Below are 26988 nucleotides of genomic sequence, written 5' to 3'. Positions count from 1 at the left end.
TGTATTTTTTTTACATCGTTGTGCCTAAGTCCTACTCAGTTACTTTATCAGCAAACAAGGACCTCAAACAAAAAGATGCAAAACATTGATTGTCTTTTCAGGTCAGGGTAGTATATACACTTCCGGTTTCACTAGGACTTTTTTTTCAATCATAAGTGATAGTAGTAACACTGAGCGTTTTTTTTTTTTGTCTCAAAAATTGTTTTAAGTCTGTCCCCTCCCCCAGGCTGGCCTACGTGCTGGAATTACAGGGATGCTCCACAACACTGACTCTGAGTGTCCTATCTGAGTAACACATTTTGAACCCAACAAAAGATGGCATGGGTGCTGTTACCTTCAGCATCATTGTGCTCATTCAATCGACTGGCTGTGGAAGTCCTAGGCCTTTGTGTGGTTGTTTGTTGTTGTTGTTATTGTTTTAATGAGGGCTAGCAAATATTAGATCTGGAATTCAGCTCCTGACCGGGTACCTATACCACCTGGGCTTTAGCCACTATTGAGTGATCAAGTTCTCTCCTGAAGTGTGGTTTTAAATATGGACTATATAAAGAAACCTTATCTTCTTTTCTCTTTTGAGACAGGGTGACCTCTAACTCACTTTATAGCCAAGGGTTATCTTGAACTTTTTATGTTCCTGCCTCCACTTCTTGAGGTCTGGGATTACAAGCATGCACTACCATGCCTGGCTTTACGTAGTGCTAAAGATAGTACCCTGAGCTTCTTGCAGGCTAGGCAAGCAATCTACAAACTGAGACACCTCTTTAGCTCTGAACCAAAATTTCTGAAGCTTTTGCACACTCTGTGGATAGCTAGGCATAATGACTCAACCTATAATCAACTTGGGAGATTGATGCAGGAGGACTGCATGAGTTCATGACCAGTTTGAATGACACAAGACTTTATCTAAAGAAAGGGATAGGTGGGTGGAGATATATATGGCTCTTGCCTAGCATGCCCTAAATTTAATTTCAATTCCAAGCCCCACTGCTAAAAGTTAATGTCAAGCAATATGGAGAGAGTTAGTAACTATTACAGTATAAAAGAAGCTAATGAGCTATGACAACTAAATTAGATCCTGACTAGGAAAATATGTCCTGAGTTCAATTCCTGTTGCCCACACAGGGGAATGAAAAATTAAGTTGTATTGACTTATAACACACACCCTGGCACTTACCCCCCCCATATATATATATATATATATATATATATATATATATATATATATATGTACAAAATAAATATTTTAAGAATACCATTAATTCCTTACAGCTATTCAACAAATATTCACTAAGAAATATTATGGGGAATGTATTGTAGACATAAGGGTAATAAGACCCTCACTGCCCTTAGAATTATTCAGTTGGGAAGACTCCTTGATAAGCAGTTCCCAAAACATAGGCTCTTCCCTATTAAATAAGTCAATACTACCTACCATTCACTCTATGAAGAACCTCGTTGAGAGAAATCATGAGTGAAAAATTATCTGTTAAGATAATTTAACCAGGCATGATGGCATGAGTCTTTAATTCCAGCACTTAGGAGGCAGAGGCAAGAGGATCTCTGATGAATTTGTGGCCACAATAGTCTACATAACAAGTTCCAGGCCAGCCAGGGCTTTGCATTAAGACCCTGTCTCAAAAACACAAAAACAAAGCCGACCATGCAATTTACATATCTAGACAGACATTCTTGAGCTAAGCTAGTTGGTGAAATGCTACCATAAGCCCACAAAGGTGTGCCTTGAACTCAGCTTGTTATGCTCTCTGCTTCCATAAGGAAAATGTCATACGAAACTCTTTACCAACTTCCTATGAGGATCCTGCACCTATCACTTCATGTCACCCTAAGAAATACATGCACATTTCTCTTACAAATTAAAATCTGGTGATAGGGCTAGAGAGATGGCTGAGTGGTCAAACAGGAGTGCACCAAATTTGAAGATACCCAGAATCCACAGGGTAAATTGTCCTCTGATCTCCACACATGTACCATGGCACATGTGCACACACGCACTCACACACAATAACAAAGAAATGCTTCTCTTCATTCTGACTGCCAAATCATTTTTTTTTTACAGGTTCATCTTTTTATTGGGCATGTTAACAAAATATTTAGTGAACAACACCAAAGCCCATGTCGTCACCAGAAGCCTCGGAGTCTTCCTTCTTTTCTTCCACTTTCTTCTCCGCAGCAGGGGCAGCAGTGGTGGAGAAGGCAGGACCGCCTGCTGGTGCGGCTTCAGCCCCTACCTTGCGTTTGAGACTCCCAGTGCTGACATTGGTGAGGCCCTTTGCAAACAAGCCAGCCCAGAAAGTTTCAGCATTGATGCCAGCTTCACTAATGAGGGCGTTGATCTTATCCTCCATGACCACCACCTTGCCATGGTGGAGGATGAGGGCAGAATAGATACAGGCAAGCTCAGAGGCGAAGGCCGTGGTGTGGACGGCTAGCACAGTGCTAGTCGCTGGAAGAAGTGAGGGCCTCACCCCAGTGTGGCCTCAGGTTCCTTGGAGGGATCGAGCACCACGGCAGCAGGTGAAGAAAAAGCCCAAATCGTTCATAAAGCCAAATCTGAGGCTAATGTCTCAGCTCTATCCTCTGTAAACATCTATTTCCCCACTCCAACACACTGGGATTAACTGGGATTTCATTCTCCCTTTCTGGACAGCTGAGTCTTAACACAGATTGCTGTTATCCTGTTGCATCTACAGCATTAGTGATATCACTGTATAAAATACAGTCAAGCATAAATAAAATAAAAACTGAGCATAAACAATAAGAAAACAATGGCAATAAAGCTGCAACATAAAAACATTTTTAAGTTATTTATTGGGGGGGGCAAATACACACATGGCACAATGTATGAATGAAGGTCAGACAACAATCTTTGGGAGCCAGTTCTCTCCTTCTATCATTGGGTCCTGGGGATTGATCTCAGATCCTCAAGCTTGGAGATAGGTAGTTTACACACTAAGTCACCATGCCAGACAATTAAAATTTTTTTTAAATTTATTTGTTGAGTGGGAAATGGATTTGGTGTGTAAAATGAGAAAAGATTAAAATAAATTAAAATTAAAAAATTATTTACTGAATGTAGTGGAGCATACTTTGTCCCACAGCATATGTGTGGATGGATGTCAGAGAATAAACATGCATTAGGTTGGTTCTCTCCTTCAACAATGTGGGCCAAGGGTATCAACTCAGGTTTGCAAGCTTGGTAGCAAGCACCTCACCTGCTGAGCCATCTCACCAGGACTCCTCTTTTTTTTGCTGACAGTGTCTCCTGTATCCCAAACTGGCCTCAAAGCACCCTACTGTAGCTGACACTGACCTTGAACTTCTAATCCTCCTGCTTCCAGCTCCTGAGCACTGGGATTCCAGGCACGCACCACCATACTCCACTTTATGTGGTGCTACAGCTCAAACTTGGGGTCTGTGCATGCTAATCGAGCACTCTACCACCTGAGCTTCCTCTCCGTTCCTGAGTGGCAGCTGTGACAGCTTGAGTACAGAGCCCTAACTAAGGCAGAGAGTCACACAAAACACCCTGAAAGACCCACAACTAAGAAAGACACACTGCGTGTTGAGACGTGAGAGCAAGGAACTGCTCTAGGCGAGAAACAGATGTTAAGGCCTGGGATGAAAGAGCACTCAGAGATTACAATAAACCAGTTTTTTGTTTTCTTCTTTGGTAAACCACTGTGTCAGAAGAGAGGCTGTTTCTGGAGTGGGGAGCCATGACACTGGAAAGGTACTTTAGACCACATTAAGGACTTTTGGATCCTAACCTAAAAAGCAGCCTAGTAATACAAGAACAGTTTACTGAAGGAAAAAAAAAAGACCCTCAAAAATGGTGACAGCTACCAATTTCCACAGGCACCAGGTATATTTAATAATTATAATCCCTAAAATGATCAGAGAAACAACCCCATCCTATCCTTACCCTTACCAAGACTACTGTGTAACACTCTCCTTTAAAAAGCCGGGCGGTGGTGGCGCACGCCTTTAATCCCAGCACTTGGGAGGCAGAGGCAGGCGGATCTCTGAGTTCGAGACCAGCCTGGTCTACAAGAGCTAGTTCCAGGACAGGCTCCAAAAAAAAAAACCACAGAGAAACCCTGCCTCGAAAAAACCAAAAAAAAAAAAAAAAAAAAAAAAAAACGAAAAAAAAAAACAAAAACACTCTCCTTTAAAAATGGGATCAATCCCTGACAGGCTGGAAGGGAACAGGGAAGAGACTTAGGGTAAAAATTAGAGCCGGGATTCCCAGACTGCCCACTCTCTTCTGCATCTGATACGTGGACTCACAGCAGCTCTGTAAGAAAGTGAAGGAACTCTGAAAGTGTTCATCTCACCCCAAGGCAGGCAGCGAGACAGTGTTAAGATTTTATGTCTCCGACGGTTCCAATCACAGTTTCTAACACAGACACGAACCCATGCAGTGTTTTAGTCCTTGCCACGCTCTGCTTCACAGAGGTCTGCATTTCTGAGTTCTCAGGCTTCAGCAGCAGTTCAGTTAAGAAGAGACAGCCGGTGTCATCCTGAGCGCTGAGGTAGGCTTTCCAGGGCTTTGCTCCAGCCCTGCTCATGGCGATGGTCTGAATGTTCACTACTCTTAGAGCCATTTGGAGAGTGTCGGGCTGGACTTCTCCCTGCCAAGGAAACACCTGTTGATGAGCAACTTTGAGGCTAAGCCATGTTTTCTCAAAATACTCAGCAGTAAGCTGGAGATTGGGGACCAGCACGAGAGCTTCAGGATCAGGAGATTCTTGTATTCCTTCTTTGTTCTCTTCAGAAATCAAGTGACCTAAAACAATTAGAAGAATTTTATAAGAGATACTCTCAGCAACAATTTTACCTTACATTCCAAAATACCCAATGTGTTGCCAAGCACGGTGGGACCCACTTGTACTCCTTGTGCCTGGGGTGGGGGTGAAAGGGAAGCCTTGGGTACACACCCAGCTCAAGGCCATTGTAGCTCATAAACATCAAAAACAAAACACAACACATATACGGTGACTGCAGTCTTCAGATAAATGGTTAAATAGCCAATGACGGACTCTCCTCATGCCCACAAAGAATTCAAATTCAGGCAAGCATCTGAAATTTAGCTACAGTATTTTACTTTCCACCAGTTCCCACAAGGGGTGGTGGAAAGTTTTACCATGACAAGATAGAAGGTAAACACTATTTTTACCTGGTGTGGCCAAAGATGCATTGGGAGGCAGCTCAAGGCGATGAGGCTCTCCCTTCTGGCATTTAGAGATAGTTGCCCAGTGGGCTTTGCCATACACTGGCACCAGTGTGTTGAAATCTGAAGCCCAGCTATTCACAGGTCGTTCTGGCTGATCCTCCAAAAGTCCCAGAGAAGGGTCAGACTTAGGACTACACAGGATCTGCTTAACTTTATCAATGCCAACTAACAGGAGGCGATAATAGAAGAGACCTCGGTCTCGTACAGCCATATCCTTTTCTTCCTCTGAGAGAAAACAATGGAGTTAACAAATTGAGTTAACAAACAGACACCCTACTCCCTCCAACCTTTGTGCCAACCATAAGAGGAGAAAAGCAAGAAACTTTAGAAAGTATCACCTCCTTTCCAAGCTCCAGACATGATTTCCCAGCAGAGCAGGCTGCGAGGACTTGTAGCTGAGTCTCAGCAGGTGCTCTGCTCTGGAAAACCTACCTATGCAGTAATGTAACAGCCGTCCCAGCATGTCCTGGCACTCCGCAGGGCGCAAGAGGAAAAGGCGCATTAGTGCAGTCAGTAGCTCCATCTTAACGGCAGGAAATGTCTCCGACTTCACATTTTCTACAAACTCCTCCAACACATAAGGAGCATTGGGGATTTTTTCCCCATGGACCCCAAGTAACCAAATAAGTGCCTGTTTCCCCTAGGAATGAGAAAATAATAGATGTTTAAAATGTGGCTGCCCAAACAAGGAAACAGAAGACAGCCATGGGTTTAGCTTTTCCCCTAGTGCCAAGAGATAAACTATACTGTTTCATTGGTATCAATGTGTACTGTACATCCTGCTCCACTACTTCTCGAAAATAAACAAGAATGAAATTCTAATGCAATGGGACTGGGGTTAGGGATGCAGTGCAGTTGACAAAATGCCGACAGAGCAGGCACAAGACTCCGAGTTTGATGCCCAGCATCAAAAAAACTGGGTGTGAGGTTAAAAAAAAAAAAGCCAGGCAGGGATGGCCCATGCCTTTAATCCGAGCACTTAGGAGGCAGAGGCAGGTAGATCTGAGTTTGAGGCTAGCCTGGTCTACAGAGCCAGTTCCAGGATAGCCAGGGCTACACAGAGAAACCCTGTCAGTTGTGAGGATCACACCTATAACTCCTCACTTAGCTGATGGAGGCAGGAGGATGAGAGTCCAAGGTCAAAGTTAGATACACAGTGAGTTTGATGACAAATTGGGCTCTATGTGAGACACTAGAGATAAAGAGAACAACAACAACAAAATAACCTTTCGTAAGGCTATGCTGACTAAGCAATTAAAGCTTTCTTGGTTTGGGGCCTTTTGTCCAATTTAAGGTTTAATTGTAGGGATACTTTGTAATCTAACAAATAAAGTTTGTCTGAAGGTCAGAGTGTAGAGCTAAACCACTAGTCAGCCACACAGGACAGGCAGTAGTGGTGCACACCTTTAATCCCAGCACTTGGGAGACAGAGGGGGATGGATCTCTGTGAGTCAAGGCAACTCTGGGCTACATGAGATTGAATCTGTCTAAAAGAGAAACAGAACTCACACAAAGGTGATCTCAGTAGTTGGGATCATACACCTTTAATCCCAGCACTAGGGAGGTGGAGACAGGAGTGATATGGTTGGGCAGAGAGAAGATTATAAGGCAGGAGGCGACAGGAGCTCAAATACATTCTGAAGATTAAGTCTGAGCATTCATAGAGATGGGTGCAGTCTGAGGATGCAGTCTAAGGTTTCATAGAGACAGCAGCAGTCTGATAATTTGTACAGACAGGATCACTCTTTGGTCTGAGCATTGGTAGAGGTAAGAACTCTAGTGGCTGCCATTCTCCTTCTCTGATCCTTCAGCTTTAAGCCAATACCTGACTCCAGGTTTTTATTATTAAGAACAATTAGAATTCATGCTACATTTAATGTTTCTTTTGTTGTTGTTTTTGTTTATTTGTTTGTTTTTGACTATGTAGCTCTGGCTGTTGTGGATTCAGTCTACAGACCAGACTGGTCACAAACTCAGAGATCCACTAGCCTCTGTTCCCAAGTGCTGGAACCAAAGGTGTGTACTGAGGTTTCATGTTTCAAAAAAAACTACTCAAAGAATTTCTTGCAATCTTGTTATGAAAGTAGTTACTAACTTAGAAGATACACCAGAATCATCTGTCATGTTTCTTAAAAGCCTGTCTGTCTAGATCTCCCCACCCCTAGATATTTAACTCAGCAAACTTTGTGGGGAGGAAGGAAATAAATTTCTGTAAAAATCTCAAACAAAAAGTACCACACAGGCCAGACATGGTGGAGCACATCTTTAATGCCAGCACTCAGGAGGCAGGCAAGTCTAGTGTACACACCAAGGACCATACCAGCCAGGCCTATGTAAGTGTTAACAAACAAAAAAACTACCAACAACAAAAAATTCCATAGTCTAAATCTCTGGCTCATAATTATTCAAGAGGACAATGGTATCAAAGAATTTGTAATTAACACTACAGATAAGCTTCCTTTTTATAACTTTTGTGTTACTTATGTCCCCAAAATAACCTGAGATATAAGCAAGCTTGAGGTCCTACTTGGACATAGAATGGTAAAAAGAGTAATTGGCTTCCATTTCAGGGCTAGAGACTTTCTCAGTGGTAGAAGTGTATACCTAGCGTGAATCTGATACCCAGAATCACAAGACCGAACAGATACAGACTCCATTTTGTAGCATGAATAATAAAAACCCAGAGACAAAAACTGGGGTTCAACCTGAAAACCAGAAAAGAAAGTCAGCCAGCCACTAGAGAAGTGCTACTTCTGGCAAGGCTGGGGGATTGAAAACTAAACAGATTAAGCCTCTCTGTGTCCCATTTTACATTTCCTCTAGTGCTGAGATTAAAGGGACTAAAGCCACCACCACCTGGGTTTGTTTCTGCACTGATCTTGTGGCCCAGGGCAGCCTTGAATTCAGAGATCCCTTTGACTCTGTCTCCCAAATCCTGGGATTAAAGTTGTGTGTCACTATGGCCTGACTTCTAGTGGCTTTAGCTTTGCCTCTGCTCTTCAGGCAAGATTTATTTATCAAAATACAAATACTACACCACTACACCATTTCAGAAGACAGGTCCTATAACCCCTTCTGTGATTACAAGTGAAAAGAGAATTACATTCTACCTCAGTGTCTTGAATGTTCTCCTCACAGCCGGGCAGGGCCTGACACACAGCTTCAGTACACTGAGGGCACAACCACACCAGGTCTCGGAAAGTCTGCACCACCACTACAGCAGAGGGGACACAAGAGCACAGGTTAGCGTCCATGCAGGAAAGAATCCTGAGAAGATGCGTGCGTTTGGATTAGATTTCTCACTGAACTTCGGGAAAACAGGGTTTGGAGGGGTAGTTATTAATTAATTGAGAAACAGAAAAGACACATGAATTTTACGCAAAGATAAATTTGACATGAAGATGAGGTGCTTAAATTGCACAATTTAAGAAGACACATGTGACTGGCACTTATAAAAGTCTGAGAATAAGGCCTCCCTTGCCTCACTCCAGCCCAGCATTGGAAGTTGGACGAAGAGAAAAGAGGGTACAGCTAAGAGAGCTTCCTAGTGCCTTCATTATGCACAGAGCAGCCTTGTCGCTCCAGCAGCCAGAAGAGGCTACCCTGCTAATCTTCTCTGATGGCAACAGATAATGGACACAAGGACATGGCTAAGTCGATATACTTGAAATTCAGTTAATAAGAAAAGATTTTTTTAAACAACTACTGTTAGCTAGCTACTTGGTTTAAAAAAAAAAAAAAGGAAAGAAAACGATCCTAGGAAGTCAGGCATTACCTGTAGTGATGTGCTCTTGTCGGAGCCCCAACAACTCTGTTAGAATCTGTACGCACTGGTCTGTGTAAGTCTTGGCAATGCTACCTACAGAGGACGGAAAGGTGAAATGCTAGCACATTATTCTACAGCCATTTCCCATTAGTCAGAGGTGAACACAAGTTCAGAGGCTGCAGCAGGAGGACCACAAATTAGATGCTAGTCTGGACTACACAGCAAGACTCTGTTTTAAAAATGAAAAACAAGGAAAAAAGACAAAGCTGTCTAAGATGGTTAATCTCTGTCAACTTGACTAGATTTATATCCATCATGGAAACACCACACCTATAGGTATGTCTCTAAGAGTGTTTCCACAAAGGTTTATCTGAAAAGAGGGGACCCATCCTGAATGTGGAAGGCACCATCATGTGGGTTGGGATCTCAGAATGAGTTAAGAGGAAGAAGTAAACTTTTTCTTCTCTACTTCCTGTATGAAAATGCAGTAAGACCAGCTGCCTCACACTCCTGTCATGTTGGACTGTATCCCCTCAGACTATAAGCCAACATAAATTCTTCTCTCCTCAACTAGCTTCATATCAGGTATTCGGGTCACAGGAACAAGAAAAATAACTAATATAATAACCAAAGACATCTTTAAAAGGAAATAAAATCACTAATCACAATGAAGTAAGACTAAGTCTGCTGTGCTGGGAACTATGGTTAAAATAAATTCAGTTGTTTTCAACTGAGCAAAAGAAACCATATGGAAAAGACAAAAGTTCCCAAGCACAAGGCTGAAAGCACAATGACGAAGGATGGGAAGCAGTTTCTGGTCTGTTTGTTTGACACAGGGTCTTGCTGTAGTTCGTAGGGTGGTCTTGAACTTGTGATTCCCCTGCTTCGGTCTTGATGCTGGAATCACAGGCACATACCACATTTGACTGAGGCACTCTTCTGGATGCAACACACTGAATGGGAATATTACTGCTGGAGATCCATGAGAGCAATCTTTTAGTTTAAGAACCTTAGTGTCTTTTTTTGCCTCAGAAACTTTATTTCAAATATAGCATTCCTCATCCTCACCTAGTTTTAGCCCTCTCAATGTTAGCTTGTCAGCTGTTTTCATTCTTTTAGCCTTTCAAGCAGTCAGAACATCTCTGAAACTAAGGGATTACTCTATGGTCTACACTTAGCACTATATACTGTAATACAGCCCATTACAGCAGAGGACTTTTAGTCAAAAGAGTTGGGTTCCATTCAGTTTGAAAAATAAAAGATCTTTTGGCCACTTAGTAACCTTTGTGTACCTAAGTCTTTGTCTTTAAAATACCCACTATTGGGCTGGAGAGATGGCTCAGAGGTTAAGCGCATTGCCTGCTCTTCCAAAGGTCCTGAGTTCAATTCCCAGCAACCACATGGTGGCTCACAACCATCTGTAATGGGGTCTGGTCCCCTCTTCTGGCCTGCAGGCATACACACAGACAGAACATTGTATACATAATAAATAAATAAATATTTAAAAAAAAAAAAAAAAAAAAAAAAAATACCCACTATTCTTGACTGCCTTACAAGACCATAAAATGATATATATAAAAACATTTTGGATAGACGATAACATAAAGACAGTATAAATTTTAAGTATTGCTGTTTGACTTACATATATTGTTTGCCTTGAGAAACATCTGCCTTTATTTAAAACAAAACAACTCTTTTCCCTTGCATGTAATCACTGACCCAAAATATGACCCAAAATGCATGATACTTTGTCTCTGAAACAAGATTCATTTACTACTGTTCCTAACTACAGTCTTTAGCTGGATGACATGGGTCTCAAGAAAGTAAAGCACAGGTACTTTACCTATGGCAAAGATGGCAGCCTGTGCAAAGTCAGCAGACACATCAGTGCAGTATCCTCGGAGCTCTTCTAGCACCTGCTGCACGTTCTCGTCATTCACCAGCTCACACAGCACCTCCACCTTCTGAAGCTTGATGTAGTGGGGCTCCGAGTAGGAGCAGAAGAACTTTTTGTAGTGACCGCTAAAGTGACCTGGTAAACTATGCAAGACTTGGCGGACATGACAGAGAGCAGCGAAGCAGAGCTCACGACTCTCTGAAGAACAGGCAGCTAGCAGGGGTCCCTTGACTCGTACAAGCACATCAGTTTGTACATGGGGGAAGTTTTTTGCCAAGGTCAGAAAGAGTTTGGTGGCTCCCATCACCACACCTGTGCTGCTGCTCTTGAGATAGCTGTCCAACAAATTGAGAATATCAAACAGTTCCTCCTCGCTGCGGGGTTGGTAGCGGAGCAGAAAGTTCAATACTTCAGCCTGGCCCCATTGATCCAGTTTTGGCATTCTGTCCAAAATGAAAACAAAAGCACGATTTTAATAACAAATGGAACATTCTACATATGACTGCCATAAACCAAGCAGAGGTTCATCGCAACAAAAGGGGGAGAGAGTTCTTAAAACAGATATGCCATGATCAAATTCTTTTTACATTCTAAAACATAATCTTTACAGTCCACAACACAGGCACATTTGCTATACTTTTCCTAGGTCTATTTGTTTTTGTGTATGAGTATTTTGTCTACATTTAAGTGCACTGCATGCGACCCTCTAGGAGGTCAGAAGAGGGTGCTGGATCCCCTGAAACTGGAGTCACAGGCAGTTGTGAGTAAAAATGTGGATGGTGGGAATTGAACCTGGGTCCTCTGGAAGAGCAGTCAGTGCTCTTAGCTACTTAGCCATCTCTACAAGAGCCCAGATTTTCTAATTTTAAGATAAATGGCTTAGTTTCAGGGACATAATAGGTACTACAGAAGGAATTTATCTCCATAGCTTGTTTCTACAGTCTTTACATATCAAGACAAATACATCAGAAATTCTCCCAGTGAAATATGAGAAAATTAATAATTGCAGTAAACTTGAAGTTACTTCTGGGCTGGCAAATGGCTCAGTGGGTAAAAGCATTTGCTATGTAAGCCTAATGATTTGAGTTCTATTGGAACCCACATAGAAGTGGAAGAAGAGAATCAACGCCTCTGAGTTGTCTGACCTTCATACTTCTGCTGGAGCACATGTATACCCAAACCCACATCACCACCCCCATCATACACGATAATAAGACAATTTAATTCATCAACAAGATCATACCATGATTCATATTTCATAATAAAAAGAGCATCCAAACCTATTTAAGAGATGGTGGGCAATGGGCTTATTAATGACAACACCTCCTTCCTGTTTTAAAATTTCCTCTAGAGATCTCAGACAGTTCACAACCACAATTGGATCCTGGTCACGCAGGAGGCTGTATAACTCATTGACTAGAGCACCATCTGAAACAAAAACCAAAGATTACAAATAGAGAAAAACTTGAGTCATAGGGACAGTGGCTCTGGGCAGACAAAGCCACATTTCTGCTAAAACAAAAAACAAAACCAAAAGCAATGACAAATAACATCATTTTGGGTATCAGATAGGACATACAAATTGAGAAATTTCTTTCAAAGACTGAAAAGAGGAGCTGGAATAAAAACAAACATCTGATTTAGAGAGACATGCACACTGTCTTCTACCAAGCCATATTTTTTTCTTCTTCTGAAATTATACACACCATAGAGGCACAAGTGAATACTGACAGGGCAGATGACCTTACCCACTTCAGAGTCTCCATGAAGATGATGCATCTTGGCACAGCCAAGAACTGCCACTCTTCTGACATAGGAAGCCTTATCCCGCAGACCATTAAGAATAGGCTGTTGGATATATTCCTGCACACCAGGCATCCTGAAACGCATTCTAGAGTCAGGCAGATCTTGAAATACCAGCTTTGACATATTTAAGTGTGATTTAATAATTCATATTTGAACGTCTATATGTCAGATCTCAAGGAATTGGAGAAAGCCTCTATCAAATTTAAAAAGCTATAATTTGATTTTTCTGTTTGGAATACTGCTTCAGAGGCAGCACAAACTGTTACAGTAATAGCTTATTAAACATCTTTTTTTTTTTTTTTTTTTTGGTTTTTCGAGACAGGGTTTCTCTGTAGCTTTAAGCCTATCCTGGAACTAGCTCTTATAGACCAGGCTGGCCTCAAGCTACAGAGATTTGTCTGCCTCTGCCTCCCGAGTACTAGGATTAAAGGCATGCGCCGCTAACACCTGGCCTTATTAAGCATCTTTAACTGAAACTCAGAACTACTTTACCAAGAAAACCACTTTTAAATAAAACCATGAGATACAGTTTAGAAGGTCAAAGTGATAGCTGAAAATCTGAGTTCGAGGAAGAACAGTACTTTCCTTAGTATTAGGGAGTATTAGGGACAGTAATGAGCTGTCCTCATTAAAAATCTGCTAATCCATCAGCCACTGAGGGCCAGGCAGGAGTAAAAGTGCTCACCTGAGGCTGCACATGCTCCGTAGAGCCAGTCCTCGCACCATTGGGTTGGGGTCGGAGCAGTCTTTGCATAGTGTATTGATAGCCAAGAGTGCCAGGTCTGGTTTCAAAGGTGCGTATGTGCCCATATACAGATAAACCAACTTTTTCTGAACAATATCTACAGTGGCACTGGCCTTCACCATTTCCATGAAAACACCAGACATGTCCAAGCCCTGAGTCATGTGCCTGTAAAACATAGAAAGAACAGAAAGAAGTAAAACACACAATCCCCAATCTGTAAGAGGAATTTTATTTATATATGTTCTGGTTATCTAACTAAATTATGATCTCTCAGCGAGCTATAATTGTGTCTACTTTGTCTATTACAACACACAACTTCCTATTATGGGCCTGCAACTAAGGATTTGACACTTGAATCCTTAGTCCACTGCAAGGAAATGACACAGAGATGGTACATTCAACTTTATCATTCCAAAGATATGATAAGGGGACAACATCTTTCGAAGGTATAGGCTGGAGAGGGAGCTTCATGGTTAACTGGCATTTGGTTGCTCTTGCAAAAAAGCTGAGTTCAGTTCCCAGCACCCACGTGATAGTTTATAACCATCCATAATTTCAGTTCCAGGGGATCTGAAGCCTTGTGACACACACAGGCACCAGGCATACACTCTGTACACTTACAATGCAGGAAACTTACTCATACACATAAAAGTAAAAATGGAAAGCTGGGCATGGTGACGCACAACTGTAATCTGAGCACGTGTTAGGCAGAGGCAGGTGGACCTCTGCGAGTCCGAGGCCAGCCTGGTCTACATAGTGAGTTCCCAGAACAGCCAAGGCTGTCTCAAAGCAAGATAAAACCAAACAGAGCGGGTGGCAGGTGTAGCCTCAGATGTTTAGAAATTCAAGATCAACTAAGAAGGCAGCCAAGAGTATCACTGATTTAAAAACTCCAGTGTGAGTACTTGAACGGATGCACAGAACACAGACCAAGAAGATCCGCATCCACATGCTACTACGGAAGTCAGAAAACACTTCTCACAGAATGCTCTGGCTAAACGATCAGTTGGTTAGGCAAATGGGATACAGCTAACATTACACACTATAAGGCGTGGACAGGAAGTGAACCTTTGTTCCTTGGGTGACATGATACCAAGTTTGGACTTCATTCCACTGGCAGTTTCTAAGTGGAACCACGCTACTACATAGGACCAGCTGAGACGTTTCTTAAAAATACAGTCCCTGGATTCTGTCTCATCCTAATGAAATCAGAGTCGGTTCCCGGGTCACGCTTCTTTAAAAAGCACCCCAAGGGACTTTTGTGCCCTACTAACATTTTTGAGTTATAGCTACAGATTAATTATGTGTTCAAATGTATATAACCAAAAAGTCCCAAATGAAGGGAGGCGACAAGGCCACTTATTAATAAATTACCACAATAGGCTGTGCTTATGACAGCCTGAGCCAACACTACAGTCTCAATAACAAAGAGGGGATTTTTAGAATTTTTCAAACCACTAGTGTCGTCAAAGTTGACTATGTTTAGTAGGATGCCTGGTGACATTCATAACACAAATACAGGCAGAATAGCAGGTCTGACGAGAAGAATGCTAGTATTAATTTGGCCATATCTTTGAAGAACTATCCACGTGGAAATGCCAAGCAAGCAGAGGGATAAATAGGTCTGCATCTTAAATAATAATAATAATAGTAATAATAAATGGAGAACTGTACTAGGTTAAGTCATGGCACCAGGGGTCAGCAGCATAACTGCTGATGTCTGTGACGTGAAGGAAACCTCTCAGCTGGGATAGGAAGACTGAAGTGACTGACAATCCAGAAATGCAGTCTCAAGGCCAAAAGAGACAACTGCGGTGTTTGGAGGTTCATTTACTTTCTCAGAGTGGGTGCCGGAAGAGGATTAAAAGTAGGGCAGGGTGGGGAAGGTGGGGGTGGGAATTAGAATTCTAAGGTCGGTGATACCTAATAACTCGCTGGATGACATTCCGGTAGCGCAGCCTATCAGCCTGAATATGAGGGTTACACAAAGCCTTCTTCAGTTCCTTCACCACCTCCTCGGAGCCAAGGTATGGCATCTTCGCCAACAGTCACGGGGCCGTTTCCACAGACCCGTGGCGAATCCGTGGACTCCTTCTAGTCCCGATGTGGGAGCCTGAGTAGAGGAAATGTGGACAGGGAAAACCCTAAAGGCGAGGTGTCATTTGGCAGTGCCTTCCCCAGGGCGGAACACAAATGTCACCCCTCGGGCCTCTGCCGAGCCCGGCCACGGCCCTTCAGGCGTCGACCGGAACCCCGCAGGCCGTTTGCTCTGCCCTCGGGTGTCCTCAACTATCTCTAGGTCCGGTTAGGCATTCGCTACCAAATCAGCGAATGGCAGATCTATCGCATTCTTGCCCTCCAGTCCTAGCCGCCGAGGCCAACACTCAATGCCCCAGCCAGCTTCCTGCGGAAATCCCGCCCCCTCGCCCTGCAACGCGCCGAGCGCCGAGCGCAGGCGGGACCGACCTGGGGGCGCCCCCCCCCCCCCCCCGCACACACCTCTCGGCGCAGGCGCGCAGCTCGCCGTGCCTGGGCCGCGACCGACCATCGGCGATCGGCTACTTGGGTCTGTCTCCTCGCCGCCGCGCGCACTTTGTCAAGGTGTGGGTCCTGGGTTCCCGCGCGCGGGTGTGAGTGATGCTCCCGGAGCTTCTTCCGCGTTGGGCTCTTCCATTTTGGCCGCCTTCTTTTGGCTCACTCTCGACTTCGTCCACTTCTGGGTTGCTTTTCCCTTGTCCTTGCGTCCGCATGTCGTCGGCCGCAATCGTGGAAGCCTCACGCGGGTGTACTGTTCCTGCGAAGACCCCGCGGGTGGCTTCCCAACCCTGCCACCATGAACGGGGTCGTGATCCCCCAAACGCCCATTGCTGTGGACTTTTGGAGCCTGCGCCGTGCTGGTACCGCGCGGCTCTTCTTCTTATCCCACATGCACTCCGACCACACGGTGGGCTTGTCTAGCACTTGGGCACGGCCCCTCTACTGCTCCCCAATCACTGCCCATCTCCTCCACCGTCACCTACAGGTATTGGGGCTGGATTTGGCCTCTGAGACCTCTTTTAGGAATCTGGGTGGGGACTTACGATCTGTCACAGTTTGGAGATCACAGAGTGGGCGCCCTGAAGACTGAATTCTTACAAATGTGGGAGTTGATCCCAGAATAAAACTAGCCTCCAGCTAGCTAACTGAAGATTTTTAGTTGTAAATTTAGACAAGGAAATTATTCCTATCATTTCATAGACGCTAGGCCAGTGCCTCCCTGGTTTTCTTTAAGAATCCACCAGACTGAGGATGTAGCTCATTGCTAGAGCATTTGTTAAACATGTGCAAGACCCTAAGTTAGATCCCCAACACTGCCCATCCCCAGTAGTTCATCTGTTGTGCTAGATAAAATCATATTATCTAACCACTCCTGTTCTTGTCTGATTTAGTAGGCATGGCCGGTATGAGCCCTGGCAGCCTGACTGGAATTTCCCCTGATGGGATTATGATAGAAGAAAGTTTGAGAATCTATCTAGATTGTTTTCAGATTCTGAGTTTAAATCTATTCAAAAGGTGGGGAGCCAGAAGAAGGATAGATCTTTTGGGAACCCCTAATACAGCTTACATGAGAGTGTTTCAGGAGTCGGTCAGCTTTCCTTGATGTCTGTTAGTTCCTGATCCAGGAGAGGAGTTTGTGGTTAATAGAGTGACCAACTGTTTCCTCAGGTGTCTAAGCAGTGGATCCGAGCGCTGGAGGTTGGTGAGAGCCATGTATTGCCTCTCGACGAAATTGGGCAAGAAACCATGACTGTAACCCTTCTAGATGCCAACCACTGCCCTGGTTCTGTCATGTTTCTCTTTGAAGGATACTTTGGAACAATCCTCTACACAGGTGAGCCTTCCCCAAGATGTCCCTCTCTCCAGCTGTGTCATTTCTGAAGCTGCCTTCACCACGATTGGCCTTGTGGCTTCATCCCATATAGGCACAGTGACCCTTTCCAACTGATTTCCTATTCTTTGACCATCTAAACCTTGTTAAGAATATGCAGGTAGAGGCTGGAGAGATGGTTCAGAGGATAAGAGTTCTGACTGCTCTTCCAGAGGTCCTGAGTTCAATTCCCAGCAACCACATGGTGGTTCACAACCATCTGTAATGGGATCTGGTGCCCTCTTCTGGTCTGCAGCTATACAAAGAGACCAAAAGTTGTATACATAATAAATAAATCTTTTTTTAAAAAAAAATAAGAATATGCAAGTAAAAACACTAGAGCAGGCTAAGTGTAGTGGTGACACGTGGCTCTCATCCCGTCAGCCTCTGCCTCCCAGGTGCTGGGATTAAAGAGATAAGTGCCGCCACCACCCAACTGGAATCTGACTTTTTTGTTTGTTTCTGGTTTCTTTGTGTAAACCTGGAGCTAGCTGACCTGGAGCTAGCTCTCTTGCTTGTAGACCAGGCTGACCTCACAGAGATATACCTATCTCTGCCTCCTGAGTGCTGGGATTAAAGGCGTGTGCCACCACCACCCGGGTTGGCATTCTTGCATAGGCAAAACCCCAATCTACATAATAAGTAAATATTAAAAACAAACAAACAAACATAAAAATCCAGTAACTAATGCCCGCCTGTTGCTAAAGGCGGGAGAGGCTTGCCTTCTATCCTTTGGTCTTTGCCCCCTTCTCCCACCTCCTATGTTGCACTTCCAGGTGATTTTCGATATACACCATCCATGCTGAAGGAGCCTGCCCTGAGTCTGGGGAAACAAATTGATACTTTATATCTCGACAACACCAATTGCAATCCAGCCCTGGTTCTTCCTACCCGACAAGAAGCTACTCGGCAGATTGTCCAGCTAATTCGGCAGTTCCCGCAACATAACATAAAGATTGGTGAGTGGTTCCCTTTTTCTCTTGTTCGTGCTTAGTGAACCTAAATTCCTTGAAGGTTCTCATTATTTTCAAGTCTTTGTGCAGGCCTCACCTTCCTGGTAAAACCTACTATGATAATCTAATTTAAAGTTGAACCTTCCAGCTGGCTTGGTGGCTTAGACCTTTAATCCCAGCACTTAGGAGGCAGAAGCAGCCTGGTGTACATAGTGAGTTCCAGTAAGAAAGACCCTGTCTAAAAAGCAAACAACAATTGAACCTTCCCACCATCATTCTCAACCCTTCCCCCAGCTCTGTATTAACTCTAGGGTCTCACATGTGTTAGGCAAGTACTGTACCGTTGAACCCTCTTCTTTAAAATGTTTTTCTTCTTAGTGCTAAGATTACAAGCTAACACAGCCAGTTGGTATAGTGCTGGCATTGAACCCAGGGGTTTTGTACCTGCCAGGCAAGCACTCTATCAATTGAACTAAGTCCTTAGCCCCAGACTCATTTTTATAGTACCTGTCACGTCCCGGTGTGTTCTGTACATATTTAAATACGCTGTTGCTTGTATCTCTGATAATGTACACACACCAGTGTAAACTATAGCTCACTTTGAATCCCAGTACTTCAGAAGCAGAGACAGGCAGATTTCTGAGTTTGAGGCCGACTGGTCTGCAGAGTGAGTTCCAGGACAGCCAGGACTACACAGAGGAACCCTGTCTTGGCCGGGTGGGGGGGGGGGGAGGAAGAAAAGAAATTGTAGTGGCACTTTAAGTGTATTTTAATAAATAACGCTACTTAAAGAGCTGAATAAAACAGCCTCACTGGTCAGCCTTACAGACCAGGCTGTGGTAACACACACCTTTAATCCCAGCAGTCACATTAGTTGCCATAGAAACCGGGTGGTGCATGACTTTTAATACCAGTGGTGCATGCCTTTAATCCCAGCCCTAGAGAGGATTATAAAACAGGAGGAGACAGCTCTCAGACACAGTCTCATTCTGACATTCCTGGAGGTAGGATCACCATTTCAGACTGAGGTCAAGATAAGAGCCAGTGGCTGGCTGTTTTGCTTTTTGGATCTTCAGATTGAACCCCAGTTTCTCTGAGTTTTTATTAATTGTGCTTCAAGAAACCTTTAAGAAGACTGGAGGGACAGCTCAGTGATTAAGAGCACAGGCTACTCTTTCAGAGGACCCAGGGTCAATTCCCAGCACCCACGGGGCAGCTCACAACTACCTATAACTCCAGTTCCAGGGGATCCAATTTCTTATCTCACCTTTAAAGGCTTCTGCACACATGGTACACAGACAGACATACACTCAGGCTCACATACACACACATAGAATAAAGTAAATAGCCGGGCGGTGGTGGCGCATGCCTTTAATTCCAGCACTCGGGAGGCAGGCAGATCTCTGGGAGTTCGAGGCCAGCCTGGTCTACAAGATCTAGTTCCGGGACAGGCACCAAAGCTACAGAGAAACCTTGTCTCGAAAAACCAAAAAAAAAAAAAAGAATAAAGTAAATAAATAGGTATTTTTTTTTTTTTTTAAAGAAAAGAAACCCCAAAAAGGTAAGAGAAAGCTTTGTGTGTCAGAGAGGCAGCAGGCAGTGCAACAGATACTTAGTAGACAAGGAAGCCGAAAGGCAAGAGGGGTGGAGTGGTATTAGCCATTTTGAATTGATTCTAAACTCAGTGAGGAGCTGTTGAATGATTCAAGTGAAAGAGAAGCAGTATTTCGCTTGTCTCATAATATATATTCCATAGTTTCCACGTGTAGTCCTTTTAACTGTTGCTGTTTTTTCTGCTAGAATGTAGGTTCTACCATGACAAGGTTCTTTATTTCTTATGGCTATATCCTAAGTGCCTACATAATGAGAAAGAGGTAGTCAGTAAATATTTGCTATGAGTTAATAGGAAGGTTGGTGTGCTTTAAATCGGTGCATTGAGAAAACAGCTGTTTGGTTGTTCTGGTGACTCCCTAGTAGTACACGATATTTGGGGAACTTTTTTTTTTTTTTTTTGGCTTGTTTTTTTTTTCAAGATAAGGTTTCTCTGTAGCTTTGCAGCCTATACTGGAACTAGCTCTTGCAGACCAGGCTGGCCTCGAACTCACAGAGATCCATCCATCCACCTGCCTCTGCCTCCCAAGTGTTGGGATTAAAGGCATGTGCCACCACCGTCTGGCCATTTTGGGGACTCTAAAAGTTGCTTTTTGAGAAATAGTTTATGAAAATCAACTTAAAAAAAAAACCTAGATTTTGTTCTAAATAACTTCTTTGGTTACTCCTAAAATTATAGGTCCTCAAAAAAGGAAAATGAATATCTCTTTTTTGGTTTTTCGAGACAGGGTTCCTCTGTGATGCCCTGGCTGTCCTGGAACTAGCTCTTGTTGACCAGGCTGACCTCAAACTCACAGAGATCCGCCTGCCTTGGCCCCTTTGCCTCCTGAGTGCTGGGATTAAAGGCCTGTGCCACCACTGCCCGGCTGGAAAATGAATATATCTTAAAGCATATGCCCCAACTCTGAAAGGAGTTTCAAAATGGCCTTAAATAAAAATAATGAAAAAGATTATATGCCTTCCACGGTAACTACCAAACTGATGGAGAAATATTCCCCACCCTCAGGATTACTTAACTATTCATGAAGAAATACTCTCTGACCATTCTTGAAGTATGACATGCAGAATTTTCTCAGAGAAATACAGCTGGTTAGGAGAATGCCTGTGGTAGAGCTTGATTAATTGAGCAAAAATATGATTAGTCCTGCAATGTGCCATATATACAGTAGGAGGTGGGAATATAAATCTGAATAAAATATGGTGTCTGGTGGTAAGGGCTTCCTGTATATTAAGGAAGGACACAAAGTAGGAAAAAGATGTATAGAGAGCAGAAAATCTTTTGCTCAGAGGTAAATTTGGATCATAATCAAGGGTAGTGGATATACAACAAACTTTCTTCTAAGTTCATGGTTTAGTTGTGAGGCTGTAAAGTCTGAGGACAGTGGTTAAATAGCCTCTCCTATATCTCTTACCATAGCCACTGCTAAAATTCATATCTGCGTTTCTTCTGTGTGCATACCTTTGGCCTTCCAGATGGAACTTCAATTTCCAGTTTCTCATTCAGGCATTTCATAGCTCTGTCATGTTTTGATCGTCGTATTCTGATGATTAGAATTCATACTTTTCTGCCTCACACTGTTCAACAGCCCCGCTTCATCTATAGCATGAGGTTCTAACTCTTTGTTTTTTGAGACAGGGTTTCTCTAGCTTTTAAAGCCTGGCCTGGAACTAGCTCTTGTAGACCAACCAGGCTGGTCTTGAACTCAGAGATCCGCCTGCCTCTGCCTCCCAAGTGCTGGGATTAAAGGCATGGGCCACTACCGCCAGTTCTAACTGTTTCAGTACTTGGAAGGCCCACTAATAAATGACGTTGGCTTGTCTTTCTAGAGCCATAGCTCACTAATCATCTGCACTTTAGTAACACTGAGGTGGGTCCTCTTCAAATATTTTTCACTATACCCTTTCCTTGCTGGTTAACCCTGATCTATCCTTTAAGATATAGCTCAGTTTCCTTTGAGCCAGAACGGTCGTCTTCCATTAATTTACCAAAATGACAAGCACAAAGGAGAAGAGGAAATTTACCTGATGTATAGTCTCTAAGCCTTTTGGAAAACATGGAGGTATTCCTTTGGCTGCATATATGTGAATGTTCAGGCAGGTGGATATTACTGTCATCAAGAGACTGGGTTCTGTTCAAAAAGGAAGTGTTACAATTACTAGCATTACCCAGAATGCTCTTGGCATTGTTGTAAACAAGCAAGTTAAAGATAAGGTTCTTGCCAAGAGGACTTTGAGCATATGGAGCACTGTATGGAGTGAAAGGGCATATAGAACAGGTGAAGGAAAATGATCAGAAAAGTAAAGGCCAAAGAGGAAGCCCCCTGGGTTCAACTGCAGTGCCCACCTGTGCTGCCCAGAGAAGCACTCGGCATGGGAACCCATGGGAAGGAGCCCGTGTTGATCTGTGAGTTCATGGCTTAATAGAGATAGGTAATAAACAAATCGGCTCTAGATAGTACAAGCAAGGTTTTTGTTGTTTTTTTAAAATAGAATGCTTCAAGAATTTATATGTCACCCTTGTGCAGAGGCCATGCTAATCTTCTCTGTATCGTTCCAGTTTTAGTATATGTGCTGCCGAAGTGAGCACAAGTGAGTTTTTTGTTTTGTTTTGAATTAAATGGAAGTGTGCTGTTTTCTCCCCCAAAGAAATACTTAAAATTTCCAACACCTACCAAAGAAATGGACCTGGCTCAGTTGTCATTTGTCAACTTTTATAGACGCTTTTCCTAATCTCATCAGCTTCCGTGCCTTTATAACACCGTATGCCTGTGTGGGTCGTTGCCTTTCTTTACATTGTGTCTGAGTCTGCAGGTGGATGGTACTCCTGGACAGCTTAAACCTTCTTAATCTGTTCTCACAGTACCTGGTGCTTGGTAGGCACTTTCTTTTGTTGAACTGAAAGAATAAATGGATTTTGTGTGCTCCATCCCCGCATTTGCTAATTTGTTTTTGTTTTTCGAGACAAGGTTTCTCTGTGTAGCAGTTCTGGCTATCCTGGTACTCACTCGTAGACTAGGCTGACTTTGAACTCAGAGATCTACTGGGATTAAAGTGCTGGGATTAAAGGCGTGTGCCACCACCGCCCTGCCTGCATCTGCTATATATCCTAAATGCATTTCCTTCTTGATACACTTCCTGGATTACCACATAGATTTTGCATATTTTTGCTCAGCATCTGGTAGATCAGGAGTCTTTAATGCCTTCATTGTCTTCTCTTCCCCCTGCCCCTTGAACGTAATTTAGGGCTCTATAGCCTAGGGAAAGAATCACTGTTGGAGCAGCTCGCCCTCGAGTTTCGGACCTGGGTGGTATTGAATCCTCGACGCCTGGAGTTGGTGCAGCTGCTGGGCCTCGCGGATGTGTTCACGGTTGAGGAAAAAGCTGGGCGCATCCATGCTGTAGACCATACGGAGATCTGCCATTCTGCCATGCTTCAGTGGAACCAGACTCACCCTACCATTGCTATTCTTCCCACAAGCCGGCCAGTACGGAGCCCTCATCCAGGCGTCTACACCGTCCCTTACTCGGACCATTCGTCTTACTCCGAGCTGCGGGCTTTCGTTGCGGCTCTGCGGCCCTGCCAGGTGGTGCCCATTGTCCGTCAGCAGCCTTGCGGAGAGTTCTTTGAGGACAGCTTGAGTCCCAGGCTCTCTGTACCCCTGATTCCACACTCGGTGCAGCAGTACATGTGTTCCTCCCCTAGGAAAACAAACGGGCTCTGGCAGTTAGAAAGGAGACTGAAGAGGCCAAGAATCCAGGGTGTTGTGTTTGACTCCCCTGAGGAAAAAGCTGATCAGGCGAAAGTTGACAGAGACTCAAAGAAGCACAAGAAAGAAAACCTCTCTCCCTGGCCCCGGGACCCTGAGAAGCTCTGCCTGCACCCTCTGCAAGCCAGGAAGCAGTTGTTCCCAGACTTCTCCAGGAAAGAGTGTGAAGAGCCGGTCCTTTGTGACTCCAAGAAGATGGCGACTTTGGAATTTTCAGTGCAATTACAGCCTATAGATGAGTTTATCTCTGCAGAAACCAGGGAGGAAATTGGCTTAGGGTCCCCCTCGATACCTAGGGGAGGCAATGGCTCACCGGCTCGAGGGAACCAAAGAGGCTCTCCCCAGTCTCACATTAGCAAAGACACTCATCCAGCTGCCGAGTCCAGGGGCCTGGCGCTAAAATACCTTCTTACTCCAGTGAATTTCTTTCGAGCCGGCTTCTCTTCTAGGAACTTTGACCAGCTAGTGGAAAAGTACCAGAAGAGTGCAGGGTAACAGTCCTGATGGATCACTGCGGTGTTGAACAGTGGATGATGGCCGGCCAGCAGCGAAAGTTGGGTGTCTTCCTTTCCAGAGTCCTGTGGCTCACCCTGGAGTGACTCTTTAGAAGCTTGTGATGGAGTCCTGGTGCCTATGAAACCCTTAGCTTTATAGCTGATAATTATTATTTATATTAGTTTTATTATATATAACATCTTTATTATAAAATATCCAGTGTTCATAAGCACATTAAAAGTTCTTAGTCCCATAGCTACTTAATCTGTTCAACTTGGTTTAACCCAGTTTTTCTTAAACTTTTATCAACATGCAAAGGTTTTTTTTTTGTTGTTTGTTTGTTTTTGTTTTTTATTGGAAAAGGTAGAATCTGAATCAAAAATGAACCAGGTTTGTCCCATGTGTCATATTCCTCAAGTCCCCTTCATTCTATTCCTAGATAAAAAGTCCTTAGGTTATTAATTTTCAAATTGTAAACCATGGTGCTGGAGAATAAAGTGGTAGCTTGGGCAGCATGTTCTAATTCTGAGTGTCACGGACTTGCTGTGGCCCTATCCAGGTAACTTCCTGTCTGTGCCTCAGAGAGGGAACAGGAAACCATGAAGAGGTCTTGAAACGGTTGAGAAAACAACACCTTCCTCTTTCATGAAGGCTGTTAGTAACTGTCACGAGAAATCCACCTGGAACAGAGCCATTTGGGGGTTAGGGACCTGGACCAGAATAAACTTGACATTAAGGCTTAGAATATGTCCGAGCTACTGGATACCTGGAGATACAACGTTGTTAAAGCTATAAAAGATAAATATGCTGGCAGATATTCCTCTGATTGTTCACATAGCTGGGATCCACCACCAGAAGCAGTCTGAGTGAGGAAGCCAGAGTGCAGAGCTTGTTTGTTTTAGTATCCAGGGGAGAGAGACCAAGGAGCCCACTGGCTGGAATGGGTCAGAGTGTGCAGTTTACCCTGTCCCGCCCGTAACCTAACAAAATGCCAAGTCTGTAAGCAAGGCAGCCGATAGCACAGCCCCGAGGAATGTGCTCAGGGAGGGCACAGGCGAGGAACTGGGCATAGGAGTAAAAGCAGCATCAGCATGGACCCTTGAGCCTTAGTAATGAAGATGGCGGTCTCTTAGCCTTGGGAAGGAGAAGTGAAATGTAGAGAGCAAAGTAAGGCTTTGCTCGTGACCACACTGGACCTGCTGTTCTTGTCAGTGACCTTCCCATAACCTCTAAGGGCTCCACAGGAGCTGCAGCGGGTGAGGTATGTGGTACAGCAGGAAACCTGGACAACATCTGGGCTGGAATCCAGGGCACCTGGCAAATCGTTTAAATAGAGGAGCCTTACTCAGCTGTAAAGTGGGGGCTGCGATGCCTATCTCCCATGATTGCTATGTAGATTAGATTATTGGTGAAATTCCCTAGCTCTGTCTCTGGGACATGACAGTATGTCAGATATTGGTCTTTGTAGCTAAAGGTATAGCACTGATAAGATGTGTGTTTAGCAAGCTAAAATCCTGGGTTCTATCCTGAGTGCCACCAATAATAATAATAATAATAGTAACAAAGTCTTGATTCTCTTTAGTCTTCAAAACAATTCTCTGCTAGTTCCAGTACAGGCGCCAAAGTTACCAAGAAACCCCGTCTCAAACAAACAAACAAACAAACAAAAAACCCTCTAAAAATACAAAGTAAGCCTGGTGGTGGTATATGACTTTAATCACAGAAGAAGCAGGTGGATCTCTTGAACCACCCCTCCCCCCCAAAAAAAATACAAAATAAACTGTCCTCCATGTAAACTGATGAGTCCTTTTCTGGTCTTTCTGAGGATTTAAATATGTTAAATGTATATAATTTTTTTTTAAATGTAAAGGGTGTTGGAGAGATGGTCCAATGGTTAAGAGCTCTCACTGTGCTCCTGAGAACCTAGATTCAGTCCCCAGCACTCACATAGGGTGGGTCATAACCACCCGAAGTAACTCAGGTTCCGGGGGAGTTTGATGCTCTCTGACCTCCATAAGCAACGGCACATAAACTCGTGCAGCCTCACACAATACACAAATAAAAATAATTTTTAAAAAGACTTTAAAGGGTCCAGGGAGATGACTCAGTGGATAAAGGCACTTGCCACACAAACTGGTGAGCTGGGTGGGTTCAACCCCCAGAACCCACATAAAAGTGGAAAAGGAGAATTGAGCCTGTAAAGTTATCCTCCAGCTGACTGGCATGCATGCCCATACACAAACAATAGTTAAGGGCGGGGTGGGGGACTGAGAACAATACTGTGTATGGCTTTAAATGCTGTGCTTTTCTTAAATGGGATTCAAAATGCCAATATAAAAAGCCTATTTTGCTGGGCGATGGTGGTACATGCCTTTAATTGCAGCACTCGGGAGGCAAAGGCAGGCGGATCCCTGTAAGTTCGAGTTTGAGGCCAGCTTGGTCTACAAGAGCTAGTTCAAGGACAGACTCCAAAAGCTGCAGAGAAACCCTGTCTCGGAAAACAAAAAAAAAAAGCCTATTTTAATAGGGTCATGTCATGTGGATATATGTTAAATAAACCGTTTTCAACCTAAATTATTAGAAATTATTTATAACAAATTATTCAACATTTGCATACTTTTGAAAAAATCTTTAGATAATTTATTTTCTGTGTAAGTGTTTTGTTTTGTAAATGTTATGTGGACTGCATGCGTGCCTGGTGCCCGTGGAAGTCAGGCTAGAGCGTTGAATTCCTGGAATTGGATTTATGGATGGTTATGGGTTACCCTATGGGTGCTGGAAACTGGA

The 26988-nt window shown here is 43.7% G+C and overlaps 3 protein-coding genes and 1 non-coding gene across 4 annotated transcripts; 1 reads left to right on the top strand and 3 right to left on the bottom strand.

The window, feature by feature from the left end:
• Positions 1-2012: 2012 nt before the first annotated feature.
• On the bottom strand, positions 2013-3156 carry LOC121437814 (60S acidic ribosomal protein P1-like). The gene is made up of 2 exons (XM_041637872.1): positions 3108-3156; positions 2013-2497 (listed from the first exon to the last, which is right to left on the bottom strand). The coding sequence occupies exons 1-2, from the start codon at positions 3154-3156 to the stop codon at positions 2112-2114; spliced, it is 435 nt and encodes a 144-aa protein (XP_041493806.1). The 3' UTR covers positions 2013-2111.
• A 976-nt stretch (positions 3157-4132) lies between these two features.
• Ap4b1 (adaptor related protein complex 4 subunit beta 1) lies at positions 4133-15856 on the bottom strand. Its single transcript, XM_041638057.1, has 10 exons — positions 15392-15856; positions 13409-13633; positions 12666-12796; positions 12198-12345; positions 10864-11360; positions 9030-9113; positions 8365-8468; positions 5687-5894; positions 5198-5479; positions 4133-4807 (listed from the first exon to the last, which is right to left on the bottom strand). The coding sequence occupies exons 1-10, from the start codon at positions 15502-15504 to the stop codon at positions 4380-4382; spliced, it is 2220 nt and encodes a 739-aa protein (XP_041493991.1). The 5' UTR covers positions 15505-15856; the 3' UTR covers positions 4133-4379.
• Positions 15857-16084: 228 nt separating this feature from the next.
• Positions 16085-26621, top strand: Dclre1b (DNA cross-link repair 1B). Its single transcript, XM_041638304.1, has 4 exons — positions 16085-16490; positions 17174-17339; positions 18152-18334; positions 23183-26621. Exons 1-4 carry the CDS (start codon positions 16302-16304, stop codon positions 24199-24201), a joined length of 1557 nt encoding a protein of 518 aa, XP_041494238.1. The 5' UTR covers positions 16085-16301; the 3' UTR covers positions 24202-26621.
• On the bottom strand, positions 22420-22526 carry LOC121438119. The gene has a single exon (XR_005973061.1). It is a non-coding gene; the product is annotated as a U6 spliceosomal RNA (small nuclear RNA).
• Positions 26622-26988: the final 367 nt, after the last annotated feature.

The sequence above is a fragment of the Microtus oregoni genome, unplaced genomic scaffold (assembly GCF_018167655.1).
Source record: "Microtus oregoni isolate MIOR12 unplaced genomic scaffold, Mior012 000054F_ref0000373, whole genome shotgun sequence".
In the NCBI taxonomy this organism is placed as follows: domain Eukaryota; kingdom Metazoa; phylum Chordata; class Mammalia; order Rodentia; family Cricetidae; genus Microtus; species Microtus oregoni.
The sequence above is the reverse complement of the archived record's forward strand: the minus strand, read 5'-3'. Positions and strand labels throughout refer to the sequence as shown.